Here is a 17,153-nt window from a genome sequence, read left to right as displayed (position 1 = left end):
TTTCCGAGTTGGATTAGAATTGATTGTTCTTTTTTTAGCATTCAAAAACTTAAAATAATAATTTTTTTTTTAAAAAAAGTTGATATGTTTCTATGTTTATATATATGTTTTTGATTTTGGTGGGAAATTAATTTACTTGAAAACAACTTAATATAAAAAAATAAAACAAATCAAATTTTTTTACAAGTTTTATGTATGTAACCACCTAATTAGCGTTTTTCGACGAAAATCGAACATTCTGATAGTAGATTAATCAAATTAATCGAAATTTAAAAATAATTGCATCAAAACCAAAATTTGAAACGCCAGTGAGCTTAAAAAAACAAGTTACTGGAAAAAAGGGAAAAAAAACATTTTCCCTTTTTGAAATATTGTCCTAAATCATATTGAAATCGATTATTACAATGTATTTTTAAATAGTTATAACATTAAGCATTTCAATATAAAATATTATATTTACTATCAAACAACGCAAATATATATAATGTGGTACAGGTAATCAATATTTATTTAATACAATAAAGAGGACTTGGTGAAGACTTGTCAGTTTTGCTTTATTATTCTTTTAATATAATATGAACATTATAAGACTTTTAAGATTAAAAAAAAGAGAAGATAATTGCTAGAAAGACGCAATAAATTTTAAGCATCAAAGAAAACAAATTCATGTACAGTAGGTTGGAATTATGTATTTAAAATAACACAAAAATTATTGTGAGACGATTTTATGATTCAATTTTATAAGATGTATTTTCTATTTGGATCACTCATAAGAAAAGATTAATTTTTATGTCAAAAATAATAATTCTTTTTTGTAAATATGAACAAAATTAATCGTCTCACATCATCAGATCTACAATTAAAATAAACTCGACGATGATATATTTTCATGTGAAGCTGAAAACAAAAAATTATGTTTTCATAAATTTTTTCGTTAAAAAAAGATATTGACTCTATTTCAGATTTTTGGATAAAATATGTAAAACAAATATAGAAGTTTTGTTATGATTTTTCAACTTCTCGATAGTATTTATCATTTTTTGGGATTTTCATTGTGCCCCTTAATTCATCAGAAAATTATCTCAGACTGTTCAAAATTTAAAATACACAAATCAACATCAAACAGTAGGAAACTCCATGACCATAATCGAACAAAGTGCGTGTGGAGCCTTGATTAAAAAACATTAATAAAAAAATAACATTTTCAACAAGTCGTCTTTAGATCTCAATCTGTACTGCTTTCATTTCACTTTTTTCCATCTGAAAATCTTGAGCTTTGAAATATGGCAGAAGCACTTGTTTCGGCGCTTATGCAAACAGTAATTGGAAACTTGAACAAAGCATCGCAGCGAGGTGTTGGGCTCCTTTGGGGCTTGGAGGATGATCTCAGGAGACTTGAAAGTGTATTTAGCACAATCCAACTTGTGATCCAAGATGCTGAAGTCCAGCAAAGAAACAATTTGGTGCTGCAGAATTGGTTGCTAAAGCTCAAGGATGTTGCCTATGATGCTGAGGACGTACTGGAAAAGATCGCTAACAAGGGCCTCAGACGGAGATTTAATTCCGAAAGAGGTAAGCACTTACATCTAACTTCGTTTTTCTCGAAAAGAAACCCGTTGTTATTTCGTGTTGAAATAGCAAGAAAAGTGAGAGATATAAGGGGAAGATTAAATGATATAGCGGATGAGAGACATAAGTTCGAGTTGAGGGAGGGTGTTATGAACAATCAAGTTGGAGTTGTAGAGAGCCGACAGACCAGTTCATTGGTGAACGAATCGGAGATTTTCGGAAGAGACGAGGAGAGGGAAACGCTAGTCCAGAAACTGCTCCATGACATGGCTGATCAAGATGATCTTTCTGTCTGTGCTATGTGGGGAATGGGAGGAATCGGTAAAACGACACTTGCCCAACTGGTCTATAATGATGAAAGGGTGGAGAAGCATTTTGAATCGCGAATCTGGGTTTGTGTCTCGGAAGATTTCAGCTTGCAGAGGCTGGTTAAAGCAATTTTAGAATCTGTACAAGGAGGTGGATGTAGTGTCACAGAGTTGGATCCATTGCTGCGTCTTCTTCAAGAAAAGTTGAGGGGAAAGAAGTTTTTACTAGTTCTGGACGATGTTTGGAATGAAGACCAAAGTCTGTGGGATCCTCTTAAAGAAGCGTTAAGATGTGGGTCAAAAGGCAGTGGGGTAATGGTAACAACTCGAAATGAAAAAATTTCTCGAATGATGGCTACAGCTGAAATCATGTCACATCGAATTGGCTATTTATCATACGTCGATTCATGGTCTTTATTCAAGAGAAGAGCATTTGCATGTAGAACAGAAGACGAAAACCTAGTCGGAATTGGTGAGGAGATAGTGAAGAAATGTGGCGGTGTGCCTTTGGCTATAAAGGCTGTAGGGAGCTTGATGCGATTTAAAAGCCACGAAAGCGAATGGTTGGCAGTTAAAGAAAGTGAAACATGGAATCTACCGGATCATGGAAACGACATCTTTCCTGTATTGATGTTGAGTTATGACAATTTATCTCCACAAATGAGGCAATGTTTCTCGTATTGTTGCATTTTTCCCAAGGATCATTGGATGGATAGGGACGAGCTAATACAACTATGGATGGCAAACGGCTTCCTTCACGAAGAAGGCCAAAAAAACTTGTATCTCATCGGCCGATCGATCTTTGAAGAACTGGTTCGGAGATCATTTTTGCAAGATGCCGAGAAACACCAGATAGGGAAAATGAGATGTAAAATGCATGATTTAATGCATGATTTGGCAGAATCGGTCATGAGACGAGAAACTTATAGGATGGTGGATTTCAATGTGCAGAAAATTCCACCTAGAGTTCGTCACTTGTCATGTGATTTGTCACTTCAGATGATTAAAGAGAAAAGGGATAAGCTCCGACTACTGAGCGTGGATACTGTGCACTCACTTATTCACATGAATCTTTATGCTGATGATGTTAAACACAGAGGATATTTGTTATCCTTTATCTCAAACCAACAACATTTAAGAGTGTTGGAATTTTGCGGGATAATGAATTTTCGGAATTTTGTTGACAAATGGGAACATCTTTGAGCTCAGGACGCTGCCTGAATCCTTTACTCGTCTCCACAACCTTCAGACCTTGAAACTTACATCTACACACGATCTTCGCAAGTTGCCTGAAGGTTTGAAACACATGAAAAATCTTTGGTTTGTGGAAATTGATTTGCCTGATTCACTTATCTGCACGCCACCTGGACTTGGAGAATTAACTTCCCTGCAAAGACTAAGCATTTTCATCGTGGGTGAAGACTCGGAACACCAAATCAGCCAGCTGAAGGAGTTAAATCTTGGAGGGGAGTTGAGCATAAGAGGACTTGAAAATGTGAGAAACCTAGAAGACGTCAAAGCCGCCAACATGATTACGAAGCGGAACCTGGCATCTTTGAATTTATCTTGGGCAAGTGGAGCAAACAAGATCTCCATGGAACATTTCGAAGCGACTCTAGAGAATATCCAACCACATCATAATCTAGAGCAGATCTGCATTTCGTCATATCAAGGTTCGAGGTTCCCAAATTGGATGTCTGCTCCAGCGTTTATTAATCTAAGTGAAATCACTTTGGAAAGATGTGAAAAATGTGAACACCTTCCACCCCTCGGGAAACTTCCAGCTCTGAAGATTCTTAAACTTTTTAGATTGGATTCCGTAAGAAGACTGGGTACTGAATGGTGTGGCGATGGAAAAAGTTCATTTGTTGCATTGACACAGCTCCGGTTATTGGAAATGCTGGACTTGGAGGAATGGATTATACCAAAGTCACATGAGAGTTTTCTTCGCTTACAATATCTAGAGATAAAGAGATGCCCCAAATTGATCAGACTGCCTTTTCTACCAGTTCTTAAAGATTTCCATGTACACACCAACCCAGCAATCCTTGGATCCATGATTGCTACTTCAATCGAATCACTTCGCTTAATGGATGATGCTGATGAACTTAGTCTCCTTCCAGGAGGTTTAGTGAGCGCTCAAAAGAATCTAAAGAAATTGGAAATCAAAGAGTGTCCTAATCTCAGGAGTCTATCAATCATGTTGGATGGACTATATGGTCTGAAGAAGTTGAGTTTTCTTTTCTGCAGAAAACTTGAATATCCACCGGAAGGACTCAAGTTTCTCAATTCTCTGGAGGAAATTTTATTCTATCGCTGCGATAGCCTTAGATTATTTCCGGCAGCTATTTTGGAAAATATGCCTTCCCTGAGATCCTTAAGGTTTGAACATTGCGAGAAAGTGGATCCATTATCTGGGCCGCTACAAGGAGTGGTCAGTAGCCTCCATGAATTGGTGATAATTAATTGTCCAGAGCTCGAATGTTTGCCAGAGTGCATTCAACAATTGAGTGCCCTTAGAAAATTTATTATTTGGGGTTGTCTTAAGTTGACGTCATTGCCAGATGGCATCGGGAATCTAAAATCACTATCGGTACTTGGGATAAGATATTGCAGTCCAATTTTAAAGAAGAGATGCGAGAGATCAAAGGGTGAGGATTGGCCTAAAATCTCACATATTCCCCAAATGTACCTTGAAGTCTCATTTTAGCGAAGAGAGGAGTCCTTGGCATGTATCGGTGCAGTCCGTATTTACTGAAGAGATCAAAGCACATATGATATTTGTCTGCTTTAATGTTTTCGAACTTTAATTATCAATGATGATGCATGTATCCCATAACTATCATTAATGGAACAAAGCATAATTAGTGATTTTAAAAAGTTATAACATTAAATATAAATTATTCTAATCTCATTATAAAAGCAATTACATAATATTTGGTATTTCCATTAAAAATATGAGTATTTCCAATGGTGGTTGATATTTATGCTCTTTCGATATTTGTTAAGCATTAGAAATTTTGTGTAATCAAATTGACAAAGATACATTTAGGTGTGCTCATTGATCAGTTTGGTTTTCGGTTTTTTATTTCGATTTTAGAAATATATAATTTGATATCCGAAAATTTCTGTTTTGATATAATTATTTAAATTAATAATGTAAATATATTTACAATTAGTAAAACATTTAGATATAAAATTTTAATTAAATAAATAAAAATCAACTAAATATTATTTAGAACGATTCCTCGTTCGCTAAAGATCGTCTCAAAAAATATATAATATACATAAAATTATTAATTTAATGAAATTTCGATTTTTTCAGTCGGTTCGATTTTGATATATATAATTCAAAACCGAATCAATAAACTTTGGTTTTAACATTTATATCCGAATTAAAAAATTAGTATTTCGGTTCGGTGTTTAGTTTTTCCGATTTAGATTTTCAGTTTTATCCGAAATTTGAACACACTTGCATGCATTACTTCCGCACGGGTAATTTAGAAGGAATAAGCTATATACTAAATTTCAAGGGAGAGTGCATGAGGTAACGTGACAATTTAGTGGTTCCGATTGGAGATGCAGCCAATTACAATGCTTGATGAAGAATGAATTTTGGATTACTTAAGGTGGCAATGAGCGAAAGGCTTAGAACGAAAATTTCCTCTAGAAAATAATTATATTTACATAGATTAACATGAAAAATACATTGGATAAATCATGTACAATGCATACATTTTCGTAAGCTAATTTATTTTCTTAATATACAAAATATGAGAATCGAAATTTAGGCACCAGTAAATTAAAATTGTGATGTTCGCCGAGTCATCAACACAAATACATAATCAAACACTGCGGATACTTGTTGTATAGCCGTAACATATCATTTAATTTTTATGACACAAAATCCATCCTTTCATTTTTCAATTTTATTTAGAGTTTACATATGAAACTTGTGCTCATTCTCTTCTTAATTCTTTTATAAATTGAGTCCATATATATCGAATCCAAATATAAGATACGTTTCCCCTTTTTTTTAAAAAAATTGATCGGAGGATTTATACTTCACGAGTCTCAAATTCGAGATCCCTATGTTATAAAGTGCCTAATTTTTTCATGATTTCGATCAAAAATAGGCAAAACTTCTGTGATATAAAAAACCCATATATCTCTTCAAATTGGTTTGGATGATTTGTTGAAGCTGATAATATTTTTCCACGATATTTGATCAAATTATGCCAGTATATAAACCTTTCGACTCCGGTTTATATAGACCAAAATATAAAATTATTAATTATGGTATTATGTACTCGTATGATTGAATATTTATCATTTCATCAAAAAAATATGGTTGATGCTAACAATATAATTTCATTATTTAGCAGTACAACGAATCAAACGTCGTGTATCGGTTACTCTCATAACAAAGATAATTATTACTCTCATCTATACTTTTGCTTATAGTATTGAATATTTATTTCAAACGTCATGTACCAAATACAATTTTTTCCCTTGTAATACAAACTCTTGAATTAGTTAAAAAATAATAATACAAATTGTTTTTAAAATGTATTTCCAAATTTCCAATATATGTTGCGGATCTAGACCAGTTAATTGTACAAGATCGATCAATCATTCTCGCGTGGCAAAGTCTAAATTTATATTTGACCAATTAGTCCAGACGGTGCCGTACTAATCATATTTTTTCAAATTTTATAGTTATAATATTTAATTGTCCAATAAAAAAATAATAACTTGATTGATTGTTACAATTTTTTTAATGGCACGAACAGGAAGAAAAAGGTACTTTCGGAAACATGATTAAAAACTTGACAAATGGTAGTTTTATCATTTAGATAGAGCAATAATCTTATAGAAATGGTAACTTCGTTTTATTTTTTGAAAAAGAAAACTAATTTGGGTCAATATAGGGCAATTATCTTTACATCCCATTTGCGAGCTCTCTCTCTTAAAACTTACATATGAATGAATCTTGCATCCGATATCTTCGATTGTTATATAATTTAAAAAATATGTTTTGTGCCCGTCGTCAATATTGGTTATGACTTTCGGTAAAATTGAAAATTAAGCGAGGAGCTTATAGTTGGTATAATAGCCATGTTTGAGTGCTTGATTTTCATTAATTTTAGATCACGCAAGAGAGAAGATTGTTGAGAACAATAACATGCCTGCAACGAAAGCTATTGATGATGCCCCGGGACGTCCCGGGTCATGGATAAGCCCTGGGACTTCCTGGGCCATGGAGCATACTCATGAATAGTGCACGGGTCAGGATGAGATGCTCTCAGGCCGGTAGCATGACAAGATGAGTTAATGACCCGAGTCATATAACTGCTCGGGACGAGGAGAGCACAACTTAGAGAAATCAGTAGGCCAAGTCATTGGACTACTCGGGACATGTTTTGCCCAAGACGTGGAATGCCCGAGCTCCTCTATAATTGCCCGAGAAGCCTTCTGCTCGGTCACCTCAATATGAGTAAAGCATTTAATGGCGTCAACTTGATAAAGCATGCACAGCCGACCTACCTCTGACAATAACATAAATGGTTCACAAAATTAAATGGGCTGGATATGACTAGTATATGATGTGACATGTCAGAATATAGTGTATAATCAGCCACCCTATTATCATTAATGATCAGCACAAGGAACAAGGTCATCATTGCAATCTCTACTATAAATATCAGGTTCTTTATTTGCATTTATTCTCCATTCAGATATTAACTCACACATTGAACATTCTCATTTATTGTGCATTTACTCCTCACCCTTCACACCAATTTCACAGCCATCACTTGGTTACATTGGTTTTATCGCTTGAGTATCTTGCTGACTTAAGCATCGGAGTGGTCACGTCGGACATCCCTCCGGCGCCCATTCACGTGGTTGTTTTCTTGTTTGCAGATCTCTCGAATCGTTCAAGAAGTCAAACAGTTTAATCCAAGCGTCCGACTCATATTTCCTTCAAAATATTTCGATAGTATACCCGGGAGAGTATCCGACCCGACTCGTCCATTTCGCCCGGGTTGCATCAGCTATAAAAACAATGCAATTATTAATATCATGTGTAATTGTTGGAAAACCGTAATTATATCTGAAAGAGTGATTGAAATGTGACGTTTATGTTACTTTTAATTTTGTAAAATTTGAAATATGTGTTGTCATCGGTTGCACACTAAAAGTATTTATTTGAGTGGGTGCTTGCTCCTATGGCTTCCGGGATAGAATGCATGCATATGCTCTGAAAAGAGCAAACATTGAAAAAGTGGAAAACCTCGAAGTATTTTCCTTGGGCAGTCTCTCGAGTGGACATTTCTTCGCTGTAAAGCCAAGCAACAACTTGTTATCATCAATCTTTAATGTGAACTTTTTTTCCTATGATAATATATATCTTAAAATTTCAATAAATATTGACAAAATATATAATAAAAGACTCCTATATAGTTTTGATATCCTGCACATCTACCATGCACACCTACCGTGCACACCGATGAGGTGTCACTCACCCATTGGATGCACAATTTTTCTATATTTCATCACATCCAATAGGTGAGTGACACCTCATCGGTGCTCACATAAATGTGCACGGTATGTATACAGGATATCAAAATTATATATATATATATATATATATATATTATTGTTGGTCAGAAATACCAATCAATCCGTTATGCATAAGTAGCTAGGTTTTGTGACAAGTTGTGTGTGTAAGAAAAAGTTGAAATTTATGGTCACGCTTTGCTTGCTTAATCATTTCAAATCAACCCCACTTGTTTTATCCCCTTCATCATTCTTCATTNTATGTTTAAATATTTATTATAATAAGATATGAATGAAATTTTTTTTTAAAAAAATGAACGATCTGTTTAATAAAAAAAAGTATGATTTTTTTGTTCTGGAGAAAGAAAAGAAGGAGAGCGGTTGAAGAGATGAGTGTAACCAATTTTTTTAAATCAAGTGCAGATGAGAGTGGTGGAAGTTGTTTTGATATTTATGAAATTTTTTAAAAAAACTCCACCTACTTACCAAATAGTTACTTTATAAGGTTTAACTTTATTTAATATTATATATATTCAAGACGTCTCTTGTTGGACGTCGTAAAATATGTTTAAATAAATTTCGTGGAAACATTTAATATAACATATTTCTCGAGATCCGAAAAAATGTGTAAGATGATGATTAAAATGACATTTCACAATATGTTCATGTGAACATCTTGGGACGATGTCCACCCAAGATGTTCACGAGAGGCACCCAAAGTCTCAAAATTATATATATTAAGTTTCTAACTTAATAGGCTTATTTCAACCTTAGCGTAAGATGTAAATATCATCACATTACTAATGCTATCTGCTCTTTTTATACACTGATTTAATTCCAATATCATGGAATGTACGTATGACAGAAAACAATTGGCTATTAAAATTCCTCATTCTATTTTTATTCTTTGACCAAAAGCAAATATGCAATAATATCCACTCCAAATCAATCCTCTTCCAAATGCGAAATATTCTACGCCGATCAAATGTCACCTATGCCGGCTCCTTGATAAATAGTTTTTCTTTTGATGGAGTGTGTCGGTACATAGATATAAAAATATAGTAATATTTTTTATATTTTCATATCCATTTATGTTATATATTCGAGAAGTGTGAAAATATTCTAAAAATTTTAAGGTTCTGGGCACGACCACGAGCTTCTGAATATACACTTAAACATATTTGTCATGCCTCGGGCACAAGACAACACGAACACGATTGACTAGCTCAAATTGTTATAAGAATATTGTATATAATTGAGTCCGTACTCAATTAGGCTCGTGTTGATTTGGCTCAACTCAAACCTAGATCCTTAATTTCTATGATATTTATGCATCGATTTTTGCAAGTCAGCTCTTAAATGAAAAATATGGATGATTTTATTTATAATTTTTTCGAAAAAACTAATATTTGTCCCATAGACCTCCGTTTGATTTTTAGTATGACGAGTATAGATTTTGTATTGTGACTTGAATGGTATTTTATTGACAGAGATTTTTAAATCCAAAATATATGGTATGTGTTTATGTATATGCCTTGGAGGCAATACAAGTGAAAAGGTTTAAAACGTGTTCCCAAATTCACTTCTGGATACTCGTACAAGTTTCTAGAGAATGCCATCAAATATTGTAAGAGCAGTTTTAAATTATCAAATAAATTTAAACATATATCTTAGAAATTTCAAATTTCATTTTAAATATGTTTTAGAAATTCCAAAACTTCATATGGAAAATTTAGTTTGTATTTTATTATTATGTATATAAAGATTTAGTATATAAATGCCCATAACGTAACAAGAGTAAGTCTCAGATATCTATATTTGGAGTGAAAATCAAATTTTTGACAAAAAAAATAATATTTTTTTATGGTCGGATATGAAATCTGTTTCACAAAATCGACATTTGAGATGATTTCATAAAAGTTTATGTGATGTGACGAATCTAGCTTTGACCCGAGATCTCATATCAAATTTAGGACATTGATGTCATATAAACTATAAGTCATCGAAGTAACATATATTGGATTCAGAAATACACACGATCTTGATTTTGATGATAACAAAATTTATTATTGTATTTCTAATATATTTACTCAAGTGTGTAGTTACTAACTTAAGATGAAAGCTAAGACCCAAATTTAGCCAAACTGAAAATCAAGCGAGTTTCACTATTTTGATGATATCTCACAGATCAAAAATGCCAAATTACAAACCGTCAAAACAACTTAACAGAAAATTCAATTTGGGACAAGTTTTATTGCACGTCAGTTGGGCTAAATTGATCAGCTCGGTTATCCAAATGAAACGATTCAGTATGAGTTATGAAGCTAAGATGATGATCTAAAATCCTATTCACAAGTCAAAGTTTGAATCAGAATGTAAGATGTTGATAAATGATGATGAAAATACGAGTTCTGTTGAGCAAAACTGAATAATCTGTTGAACAGGTTCAGTTGAGCAGACGAGCAAAACTGAACAAAAACGTCAAAATCAACGAGGCTCGGGAAAAATGTCCAGCAAGGCAGAAATGACCATTTCAATATCAGAAACTGTACAAAAACTTTCCAAACAGTCATATTCCTGTATCAAATGTATATATAATTCTTGGAGCCTAATACAACATCTTGAAGATCAAATACAAGCTTTGGAAATTGACTCAAATCATGAGCATCCTACATGAAGAAATGAGTTAGAATGAGAGCAATTCCAATGTATGAGAATACATTTGAGAGATAAATATATGGTAAATGATTAAATCCTCACACACAATCACTCACACACATATATAAGAGTTGAGATTCAAAGTTTAGTTGAGTGAGTCTTCACACAAAGACATTAAATATTATATTTGTAATCTTGTCATAAGAGACGTTAAACATTATGCAGATTGTGAGGTTGCGGTCTACAATTTAGAGTGTGTTAGGAGTTCTAATTAGGCAAGAGATAGATCATAAGTTGAAATGAGTTTGTACAATGATTTGTATAAATTAAAGTCTTCTAGATATTTTTATCAAGAGGAAGAAGGAGTGACTTAGGAGTTGTTAATATCCGAACATCTATGAACAAATTTGTGTCTATTTATTTATTGCATTTAATTATCGTTATTGTTTTTAAGATGTATTGTTGAAGCATTTTATGTGTTATTCAAATACCTAAAATATTGCATATCAATTGTTTGACAAAATGTTTTAACCAAAATCTTTTTACTCATTTAACTTACATATCTTTTAAATATTGTACAAAATATTTAATCGGTTTATATGAAACATTATTTTGAGTGTCTTTTACTTGATTTGAAAACCAAACTCGATTTAATTCATCGGTTTTCAATATTTGCAAGAATCGAAATATTGTAAATCAACAATTATTCTTCAATCAATCCTATCAACATGTTTTATTAAACATATAGGTATCACCTATATTTTATATAGCATCCACTTATATCAGACAAATATAATAATAAATATTATTTAAATTAATCTTTTTACCGTATAATATAAGAATATATAATAATTAATAGATTTTTTGAGATGGAAGACCGTAGAAATATACTATCATCCAAGAAAACATGGAAATCTTTATTTCAAGATTACAATGTGACATTTTAGACAAACGATTACCCAAATTTGGCATATACTGCCGCATTCCAGTCCACAAGTTGTACATTTCAATTGCTCATCCATTAGTTTGATGCCACGTGTATCGCGTTGTAAAGATTAAAATAAACCTCGGAATTAAATTTATCAAAATAACTATAACACAATGGTTTATATTAAATCTCCCTCACCTTCATATAATAAGCCGATTGCTTAATTAGTTCATAAATTGAGACAAACGTCCGATGAAAAAAGTTGATAATTCGTCTAGCCCAATCTTATCCCTCGCATCAAGCCATCTCCTTGAGCCAAACCCGCGCCCGTCGGCTGGATAGAGCCCTTTTATCTGTTTCGTCAAAAGATCACCTAATGCAAGTCGTGCAAAAATCAATTAATTAATTAAAATATTTAAATGTTTGGTTAATATAGTCTATATAAATATATACATGTATTGGTGTGTCATAATTGGAATAAGACTATTCTTTTGGACCATATGTGAAACCATTTTCATGCAAATAATCTTGTTTTGGGCCCACAATCTATTAGACATGCACATGAATTTATTTATAGTGTTATTCTACATTCTTCCTGATAAAAGAAAAACAATAAGCCTTCAAACCGCCAAAGCATCTCAGACCCTTAGATCAAACCTCGCGTGACATAACAGTGTCGAGTGGTTCAGATGCAAGCCACGTGTCTTACACTAAATTCCTGTTTCATAAATTTATATCCACATAATTTATTTCTTATACCTAATGTGTGTTTTTTTTAAAAAAATATTTTATTAACATTTCCAACTTTAAATATGGATGATATTGTTATTTTTTGTTTGTAGAACGACCGACAGTTCTATTAATCTATAATTTTTTATAAAACGATAAATGTTTATCTTATCCAGGACGATTGATTTGCGTCTCTTGATGTATTATAATTTATATAAATAATGCCAAATATACTTATATTATTATTTTTTTTAAAGGAAATTTCATTAATCATGTCAGGAATTACAATAATCATTTAAATGTTCAATCAAACAAGTTGGACTATCAAAGAAAATCGAAGGACTAGCATAAAAGTGAGCAGCTTTTGCCAAAGCATCGGCTACACCATTTGCTTGTCTATATGCAAATTGAACCGAGAGTACGGTTCCTTGATTCAGTAGCAGCTTGCATTGGTGCACAAGAGATCCAAACTCGATAGCGTCGTCGTCGGGAGAGTTGATAGCATCCACAACATTCTTTGCATCTCGTAAATTCAGTAACATTATTTAAGTTAACTTTTATTTTATGAATCCAAATAATTATTATTTTATATAACAATAAATCCAAATAATTATTTTTTTCATAATGAAACAAAAGAGTAGGGCGGAGGCTGATGGACCACTCTCCTATCCGGTCGGTGAAAGCGAGAGCCATGGGCGGCCCAATTTCCTTTTCGAATTAAATAATTAATCATGTTTACTTCAAATTTAAAAAACAATGACCTCAAATTTTTTCAATTTTTTTTTTAAAAAAGATTAATATTTATAAAATTTAAACAAAAAATCAAAGATCTAAAATTTTTATCTACAAATCTTATCTTTCGAAGCTTTCATGCAAAAGTGTCCATACGTTCAACATCTATCGTCTTTTTTCTAAATCATTTCTTACTTATTTCACATATTAATTATTAAATGACACTTCATTTAATTATTTTGAAAAAAAAAACATTTTGGTTAAAAATAAAAAATAAAATTATTTTTTGAAAGATAATTTATGGAATGATTATTATACATAGAAATAAATGTATTTCTATTCGATAAATTTTTAACTTAAATGTTTATACGTAACTTGTAAAAAATGTCAAAAAAAATATATATATTTAAAAAATCATTTTAAATTAAGCTCGATTTCGAATTAGCCTAACCTTTTGATTATAATTGAATTTGTTTAGTTTGGGGCAGATTTCTTTTAAAAAGTCGTACCTTGTTTTTTTTCAAAAATAATAATTTTCTTCTATGTATTTCAATATAGGTGGTAAGCCAATGAGCTTAGGGTGAATGGATATTATGAGAGAGAGTGAGAAAAATTGAATTTGATTAATTTTACTTATAATACTTTGGAACAATTAAAAAATTATAAAAATGAAACCATTCAGTTTGAACAGCAAAGAGCGATTAATCAAATTCGGCAACGACCTTTTCCAGCTGTTCAATGGTCCCCTCATGAAATTTTTATGAATTTCAAATAATATTCAGGATCTTATGTTTTCTATCATCTAATAAAAAAATACATTACAATTCCGTTCAAATTTTTATAAAATGGTGACGAAAGGTATATTTGTACAAATATTTTCATTTTTCAAGAAAACCATAACACATAAGAAGTTCATTGGCATAATTTTATCTTATTTATATGCAGATGAAGAAAATATTAAATTTTGAATAAACAAATACTCGGCATGAAATATATATTCGAATGAGTTTTCCACATAATGCATATATTTATTTTTATATAAAATCTTGTGAAATCAATATATTTTTTTAAAAAAAACCTAAAAAATTTAAATTTGTAATATAATATTTTTATAATAATAAAATGTTTCCACTCCCACCAAATTTCCACAATAAATACCCCATCCAACTTTCTCTTCTTCTATCACTACTGCTCACTCTCCACCAAACAAACACTCACACTTCCTTATCTACGTAAGGCCAAATGACCAAGGACGTGGCGGAGCAAGGGTCCTTTGCGGCGAAGGACTACCACGACCCACCACCAGCACCGCTGATCGACGCGGCAGAGCTGATGAAATGGTCTTTTTACCGGGCCTTGATAGCCGAATTCATAGCCACTCTACTCTTCCTTTACGTTACTGTGCTGACAGTGATCGGATACAAGCATCAATCGGAAACTGATTTGTGCGACGGTGTGGGGATTCTGGGGATCGCGTGGGCTTTCGGGGGGATGATTTTCGTGCTTGTCTACTGTACTGCTGGGATTTCTGGTCAGTTACGTTGCTTTATTATGTTTTCCCTTCATTCTTCTTTTATTAGACTTGTTATGTGTGGATTTTGTATGGACTTGAGCTGTTTTTCTTGTTTGATTTCCACGAGAGTTTAATCTGTACAAAGATTTTGCACACGTGATATTTATCAAGGACAATATTCGAAAAATTCATCGTATAAGTTGACGTGTTTTGAATTCAGGAATTCATTCAAATTTTGGTATCAGTTCCATAAGCTGGTAGTTTCTTCTTTTTACTCCTGGTCTGCAGAGTACCTATGGCATCTGATATTGGAATTAATGTAGTAAAACAATTCATACAACTGTTTGAATTAAGTAAGTGGTTACTTACATATGTATGTATGTATGTATAGGGGGTCACATTAACCCGGCGGTGACATGGGGGCTATTCCTGGCTCGGAAAGTGTCGCTGGTGAGGGCGCTGATGTATATGGTAGCTCAATGTTTGGGTGCCATCTGCGGAGTTGGGCTGGTCAAGGGATTCCAGAAATCTTTCTACAAAAGGTACGGTGGCGGCGCCAACGAGCTGCAACCAGGCATCAGCATCGGAGTCGGCTTGGGGGCCGAGATCATCGGCACGTTTGTCCTCGTTTACACTGTCTTCTCGGCCACAGATCCCAAGAGAAGCGCAAGAGATTCTCATGTCCCTGTAAGAAGTACTTTCTCTTTGTGATTGTTTTTTGGATCACCTTGAAGTTCTATGTGATTCTTGAAAATATTCAGGTTTTTGGCCCACAAACTTTATCGAATCACCAACTCTCCTAGATTGCTAGCTAATCTGCCCTTTTTTCCAAGATGATATATCTACTACTTAAAAGTCACATAGATTTGAGTAAATGAAAGCCTTCTGTTTCAAACATGGATTTAATATTGTGTGTTCAATGGTTTGACTTGATGCCACCCCAAATTTTGTGAATATAATAATTGTTCTTATTTTTTGACGAGGTGGGGTGTGAGTAATAGAAAGTGGAACATTAGTCCTAGAATATCTAACATGGTCCCGAAATGTAATGTTTGAGTGATTTTGAATCGGCTTGCGACCTTTGATTTAAGAATAATGGGATTTTAATCTCAACTAAAAAATAATATAAAAGAGACGTATTGATCAAAATTATGTGTCAAAATTAGGAAATTTGACAAGAAACTTGTGGCTATTAGAGCGTTGAGCCACCAAACCTCAAAAAGTGGCTTTAGAGCCTTAGGACCAAGGCATCAATCCCACCACTCTTGTGCCAAAATGTCGAATAAGTAATAATGTAACATGACATTTTGTTCATGTTGTCCCACTCTTTTTATTATAGGATGCTTCAATTTTTATGATTTTTCGGCGTCATATATATATTGATCATCGACTGAATTACGAAACTAGGTGTTGGCACCTCTTCCAATCGGATTCGCGGTGTTCATGGTCCACCTAGCCACCATTCCCGTCACCGGAACCGGCATCAACCCTGCAAGGAGTCTTGGAGCTGCAGTAATCTACAACCAAGAGAAGGCTTGGGATGATCAGGTAAACTATATGGACACCTCCAAAAACAATTTTAAAAAAAAAACCCAGAATTTTTTTTTATAGTTTAATTTAATTTTTTAATTTTTCAGTGGATCTTTTGGGTGGGACCTTTCGTTGGTGCAGCCATTGCAGCATTCTACCACCAGTTTATATTAAGGGCAGGAGCAATCAAGGCCCTTGGATCATTCAGGAGCAGTTCCCGAGTTTGATCTAAGGGTGAAGAAGTGAGGATCTTCAACTTGTGTCAATTATTAATATATAAATAAATATATATTTTAATTTTAGAAAAATGTTGTATGGTAAATTTGTGTGGATTTTCGTCATCTTTCACCATCGAAATTATTCTCCAAGCTTTTTGCTATTTTATGGAGGCCTTATCGAGAACCATTTACATGTCGATTTTCAACCATTTGTCCTTGGTGTTTGGCTTTGCATCACATTGTTTTATCTAACGTTTGATTAGACTTTGCATCGTCGTTTGTTTTATCTAGCGTTTGATTAAAAATAAATATGTTATTATGAGATTCATCCTATTCATATTAAATCAACTCTTTTAAAATCAACCTCCAATTCAGTAGTAAAAGAGTTATTTTTTTACTTTTAAATT

At 33.1% G+C, this 17,153-nt stretch overlaps 3 protein-coding genes across 3 annotated transcripts; all 3 read left to right on the top strand.

Moving 5' to 3' along the window:
- The first annotated feature begins 1,212 nt into the window (after positions 1 to 1,212).
- LOC140968267 (putative disease resistance protein RGA1) lies at positions 1,213 to 3,080 on the top strand. Its single transcript, XM_073429176.1, has one exon. The coding sequence runs from the start codon at positions 1,284 to 1,286 to the stop codon at positions 3,078 to 3,080; it is 1,797 nt and encodes a 598-aa protein (XP_073285277.1). The 5' UTR covers positions 1,213 to 1,283.
- LOC140968268 (putative disease resistance protein RGA1) lies at positions 3,068 to 4,672 on the top strand. Its single transcript, XM_073429177.1, has one exon. The coding sequence runs from the start codon at positions 3,184 to 3,186 to the stop codon at positions 4,585 to 4,587; it is 1,404 nt and encodes a 467-aa protein (XP_073285278.1). The 5' UTR covers positions 3,068 to 3,183; the 3' UTR covers positions 4,588 to 4,672.
- A 9,983-nt stretch (positions 4,673 to 14,655) lies between these two features.
- On the top strand, positions 14,656 to 16,952 carry LOC140968269 (aquaporin PIP2-7-like). The gene is made up of 4 exons (XM_073429178.1): positions 14,656 to 15,016; positions 15,390 to 15,685; positions 16,406 to 16,546; positions 16,636 to 16,952. The coding sequence occupies exons 1-4, from the start codon at positions 14,728 to 14,730 to the stop codon at positions 16,753 to 16,755; spliced, it is 846 nt and encodes a 281-aa protein (XP_073285279.1). The 5' UTR covers positions 14,656 to 14,727; the 3' UTR covers positions 16,756 to 16,952.
- Positions 16,953 to 17,153: the final 201 nt, after the last annotated feature.

The sequence above is a fragment of the Primulina huaijiensis genome, unplaced genomic scaffold (assembly GCF_012295235.1).
Source record: "Primulina huaijiensis isolate GDHJ02 unplaced genomic scaffold, ASM1229523v2 scaffold34973, whole genome shotgun sequence".
NCBI lineage: Eukaryota > Viridiplantae > Streptophyta > Magnoliopsida > Lamiales > Gesneriaceae > Primulina > Primulina huaijiensis.
This window is presented reverse-complemented; position numbering and strand designations above follow the sequence as displayed.